This window comes from Rhincodon typus, chromosome 2 (assembly GCF_021869965.1).
Source record: "Rhincodon typus isolate 14 chromosome 2, sRhiTyp1.1, whole genome shotgun sequence".
Classification (NCBI taxonomy): domain Eukaryota; kingdom Metazoa; phylum Chordata; class Chondrichthyes; order Orectolobiformes; family Rhincodontidae; genus Rhincodon; species Rhincodon typus.
In genome coordinates this window covers 29,163,843-29,169,842 of record NC_063333.1, presented here as the reverse complement: position 1 = coordinate 29,169,842, position 6,000 = coordinate 29,163,843, and the positions used below count along the sequence as shown (strand labels likewise).

Here is a 6,000-nt window from a genome sequence, read left to right as displayed (position 1 = left end):
GATTTTGAAGCTTGTGAAATCCACATTGATACCATTGGGCTGCAGGGTTCCCAAGCGGAATATGAGTTGCTGTTCCTGCAACCTTCGGGTGGCATCGTTGTGGCACTGCAGGAGGCCCAGGATGGACATGTCGTCTGAGGAATGGGAGGGGGAGTTGAAATGGTTCGCGACTGGGAGGTGCAGTTGTTTATTGCGAACCGAGCGTAGGTGTTCTAGCAGGCCTGAGGAATTGAGTAGCCTATTCCTTCTCCTGATTTGTATGTTTCTGATTAACAAACAGAACTAGAAGATTCTTGCATTTGCCCTAGCTGTACCATTTTAAAAAGAGCTATGTTTTGCCAAGTATGATCATACTTGAATTATCTTACATACTTTACATAAATAAAGAAAATATAAATGAATGATCCTTTTCAGATTGGTAATGTTAAATGTGGTTTCAACAAAACCCTCTTTAAAATAATGTTACTGAATGACAGTACAATGATTCAGGTTTAAATGGTACAGTGGCCCCATAAAAGCTTTAAAGTGAAACTATAAATCGTCCAATGCTTTTTATAAAAGTAACGGTGAATAAAAATTTACTGTCCCCATTGCCTTTAAAATATTCTCCTCATTTCACTTTGATCATTTTTCTTCCACCCATTTTATAATTCTCATTGCAGAATCCATGGTGATGCTATATAGTAAACTCTTAGTGTACAAAGATCAATGCTTGGGTTACACAGGACATGAACTTCACGCTGACAGCAGCATTACTGAGTAAAAGGTGTACAAACAGCTGCAGCTTTTACATTTAAGAAAGAAAATTAAAAATTGTGCTTATGTGGGAGAAAAAGAAAGCTGACAGCAATGTGCAATAGCAAATAAGATTTGCTTAGTCAGAGTCAAACCATTGGCATTGTGCTCTAAGTAAGATTTCCTCTTCAATCTTGGTTTAACTCAGGTCAAGTCAAAGTCAACACAATATAAGCAAAAAAAATCCAGTAATTTTTGAGCACTGCCGCTGTCTTCCAACTATTATTCATTTTTCAATATAGAACCGTGCTTTTGGCTAAGGAGAGGGAGTGATCCAACTTATATGCACAGCCATCAAAAATGCTACTGTGTATCAAAACAGAATACACAAGAGAGATGTAATGAGATTTGGGAGGAAGGTATGAAGTGGAGTCCCACGAGAGTTAATACTATTTTTTTCTAATTTACGTTAATGACTGGGATATCAAAAGCAAATGTAAGCATGTAAAATTTGCTGAAGACACTAAAATAGAGAGAAGCAGAAGAGACATGAGGACTTAAAAGATTTGCAAAAGGATTTAGATCAGACAAATAACAAATTAACTTAAATCTAAAATGTTGGATGAGAAAAGATCTTCCATAAGTATTCACAGAATGCAAGCCTTAGGAAAGGAGATCTGCAAGTGCTGGTAAAATTATGATGAAACAACTGAAATGCCACCCATAATGCAGAGGTACACAACTAGACTAATGAAGCACAAAACTCGAAAAGTTATGCTACAACCTATTAACATTCCTGACAGAATAATTCAAACATTAATCACTTTTTAAAATAAAACAATTGTTCCCAGTATCTGTTTTAGATTTATTTTTCATTAATTTATAGTCAAACCCCATTGTCCTAATTTCCTGTTTCAGCTTGAAACAACATTCTAGGATTATCTTTAATGCTATTTTTTTGTTTCACACATTGCAAAGAGCTCCTCTCCTGAACTTTTTGCCAATGCACAGGTTTCCAATTCTGATTCATTCCGGTACAAACAAATGCATATATTAGAGTGCAGAGAAGAGCTTCGCTGTGAGTTACAAACTGTGTTCTGTAACGTCTGTCATTGTTTATCAACTGTCTTTTCTGCTAAACTCCTTACCTAGACCACTCCAGCCAACTTGGCCCTCCTCCCTATGTAACTACCATTATTTAATTTTAGCTCAACTGTTTCAGACCCAAAACAATCCCCAGGGAAACAGTGGCCACACTAATTCAGCATTCAGTTTGAGAACATGGTCAGTGGATTTCTGGCCAACACAATAATTTAACTCCCTTCTCTAACTAAGTCTTTGCACACAAGAGCCCAGAGATTCATCTGCGCCTAATATCATTTTATTGTACATTTTACTTTATTGCCTCTCCTCATTCTTCTTTTCTGAATGTATCACTTCACATTTCCCTGTATTAACTTTCATCTGACAGGTGTCAGCCCGTTGCACCAGCCTGTCTCCTCTTGAGGTATATCAAAATAATCTACAATGATTCTAAGTTCTCTTTCCTCTGTAAATTTACAAATTGGAAGTATATAAATTGAATGCATAAGTGAAAAGTAAATTGGTAACTAATATTAGAAACAATGTTGTTGTGTATTTCAAAAGCGATTATTATTTGGATTAAAACGCCAAAATTGCAGCTGGAACTCTAATGGCACAGTATGAGCATGACCGGTTTCACGGGTTTGAGGGGTGGGAGTTGTTGAAAAAGGTGTTCGCCTACCTATTAATTTTGGCAGCTGTTATACCGCTGCCCCCACATTATCTTCAAAATTAAATAATCTCACTGTAACTGTGATTGCAATGAGCCCGATGGGATTTCTTCATCTGGAATGTTTCTTAAGGGGTGTGCTTCATAGAAGGTTTGTTACTCTGCTTCCTCATCATCTCCACAGCTTAGATGAATTGTACAAATACTCTAACTACTGTGACAAGTAATTCCAGACTCTTAATAGTAACTGACAAACATTTCCCCCCAAGGACAGAAAAATTAACACTATTTGATAGACAATCACAATCCAAATGCAATAGATAAATAGCAAAATATTTCATCCTCCTTTGTTCCTATAAAATTCTGGAGGATCTGAGTATTTCCAAAAAGGTGTTATTCACTCTCATCCTGAATTACAGGTTGCTTCAGTAGTAAGTACCATACCCTAAATGAAAAGTCGGAACAGAGCAAGACCTCAACTATTTTGTCCCCAATTACTCTTATTAATGAAGATGAATCTTGTCAGTGCTTCTCCCACGCTTTGACATAACTTTAGCAGAAATCCTGCCTAAATCTGTAAACAATGCAGCAAACTTCCGGCCGTGTTATGGCCCTGAATAAATCTATCTCCAAATTCCAGCTGCACACGAACAAATCAATTCCCATTTACAATGGTTAATAGTCAGCTGGGTTTGTAACTTTGTTCTTGATTTGATGGAAATGATCATCACATAAAAATATCAGGCCAAGTACTTACTTGACTTTTTGCAATCAATAATCTACCTCATAGTTTCACAAGAAATCTTATTTTACCCTTGGCTATGATTTATTTGAAACGAGTGAAAACCAGCATGTGTGAATTAACTCATACTGCAGACAGCAAGGGTGATAAACATACACAATGCACGACTCAGAGATTTTAATGACTGTTTGCTGTAGTCATGGTAACAATGCTCCTGCTGCACCACTTAGACTGGTGCAACAACTGGGTTGTTATTGACAATCCTTACCTGTGGTTATCTGTTCAGCCAAGGAATCAAGATTAGTCTCATCAGCTACTGCCAAAAAGGTAAAAGGTCAAAAATTAATGAGATTAGTATCCCCCCATTCCACGTGCTTCATTCCAACCCACACATTCCAAGTTAGAGATCGCAGTTGTTACAGGTCATGCAGATCATCTCTCTTGACAAGCAGGCACACAGATTATAATTGCCATCGTTCAAACAAAAATGTTCATTATCATGCATTACTTGTGAGGTGTTTTAAGCTTAATTTTAAAATAATTACTTTATTTTGTGTTAGAGAATTACTTCAAGCTAAAGCTGCACACAGATTTCTGTTGTTTTCACATTGATTCTGTTACATACCAGCAGTCAATCATTTCACTATTCCAGCAGAGTTGTAATAATTCAACAAAGAGACAAATCTAGTAAATGATTTTCACCTTCCCATGGATCAAAGAAACTAAGAGCTTCCAATAACATTCCAATTATTTTTCTGCAGAGCCCACAATTTCATTTTAAAGAAAACAGCCAGGTAAGAGTGGTTCATCCTCTTAAAACAAATTCTGCTCAATATAATGTCACTGCAACCAGTCTATGCTTTGCAATTGTGTCACTGTATATTTGGCCTGTGCTGAACTCCTAATATGCCTTACCTGGTTCATTCATGCTTACAGGTACGTGAATCTACTGATTAATCAGTTGCATATCCTCTCATCACCATCAATACCGATTTAAAATTCTTTGCTTTTTCTTGGTGTACTCAGTCCTGAATCAGCATTCTAATTGGAACACTGTTCAGGTGATTCAATTTCACTCAGAAGTTAGTAAAAGCAGGGTTATCAATTAAAAGTCAAAGAAAGAACACAAATATATGGTGCATATTTCACATCCTCAGGATGTTTCAAAGCACTTTAAACCAATTAAGTGCTAATCAACAAGTCGATTTGCACACACCAAGGTTCCATAAAAGGCAATGACAATAATTACCAGAAAACCTGTGCTGGTGATATTAGATAAGTCAAGACAACCCGCTATTCTTTTTTTGAATAATCACAGGACATGTTATTTCCACTTCAGCAATGATTTTATGCATTATCCAAAAGACAACACTTCGGATAATGCAACACTGAAACATGAACCTCAAATTTATGAAGTTATCAACAGAATGAGCCAGGACAAACAGTTATAAAATGCACTGATACCAAGATGAGAGAGTGAGCAACTGATTAATCAGTTACTTAAAACAAACTTCAGGATTGAGCAGCAATAAACAGCGGAGGTAAATACCAATTGTTAGTGATCATTGCTATTACTATCATCAAGTCTTACTGTACTAGTGTTGTTTCATTACTTGGCGAAGAAAAATACAAACCTTCTGAATTAAAAAGTAAAAATCATTGACAAAATCAGAATTGTTCAAAGTGGATCATTCTACTCAGGATCCACTCTAGGAAAGATAACTAACAGTGGTCTGCTCAGCACTGAATGCAAAGAAGAACATAGAACATAGAACATTACAGCGCAGTACAGGTCCTTCGGCCCTCAATGTTGCGTCGACCTGTGAAACCAATCTGAAGCCCATCTAACCTACAAGAAGCCATCCAATGTTATGTAGCTCATAATTTAAAATATGAGGTTTGTTTTATACATATTAAAATGAGTGACTCTATTGTGCAGAATTTAATTCAAATGCCCAGCTATGCCAAGTTACAAACTTCAGGGGCAGGGAGAGACTGAGCAGAGATCAGGCATCCATTCAAGGTTGCTATGAAGAGCCATTAACAAGGCACTCCTTTAATTTAGCTTACATCTGGTTGGTTCAGGAGCAGCATGTGTCATACTTGGGAACAGGTTTCTTTTTCGAAGTGATCTGAATACATTGAAGTGCAACATAACATCACTCCAAACAAAAAGGTATGTAATAACCAAAAGAACTGCAGATGCTGGGAATCAGAAACAAAAACAGAAATTGCTGGAGAAGCCCAGCAGGTCTGGCAGCATCTATGGAGAGAAATCAGAGTTAACGTTTCAGATCGAGTGACCCTTTCTCAGAACAGGAATTTCTCTCCTGCTGATTGATGAACTATCAGTAGTAAAAGCCAGACATAAATATTCTGTGATTGGAGAAGCAGTGAACATCATGATCCCCAGTGACCTCATTCGGCCTTCGGCCTGGACACCGAACAGGGGAGAGGGAAAAAGGGTCCACATTCCTGGGCAGGGAGACAAGGCTTTTCCAATCTCAAGCAGGTGCCACACCCAGAAGGACCTGGGGCTGGGGGGGGGTGCCATGAGTGACAGAGTGACACAAAGTCTGTGAGTGAGAGAGAGGGAGATGCCGGAGTTTGACAGTGAGAGAAGACAACAGTGACTTTGGGCAGAAATGCATCCCTGAAGGAACATCAGCAGCCAACCAACAGGCTCGGAAGCAGCCTATCCCACTGCCACAACATACTGTGGACAGGGTAAATCTGGTGCAGACTGGGGATTCCATTCCTCATTGGGAGA

The 6,000-nt window shown here is 38.1% G+C and overlaps 1 protein-coding gene across 1 annotated transcript in view; it reads right to left on the bottom strand.

The window, feature by feature from the left end:
• pard3aa (par-3 family cell polarity regulator alpha, a) overlaps positions 1-6,000 on the bottom strand; it is a 782,893-nt gene that overhangs the window by 205,365 nt on the left and 571,528 nt on the right. Inside the window, exon 18 of the mRNA XM_048606721.1 lies at positions 3,499-3,546. Within this exon, the coding sequence (XP_048462678.1) occupies positions 3,499-3,546 (48 nt within the window). The remainder of the gene's footprint in view (positions 1-3,498; positions 3,547-6,000) is intronic.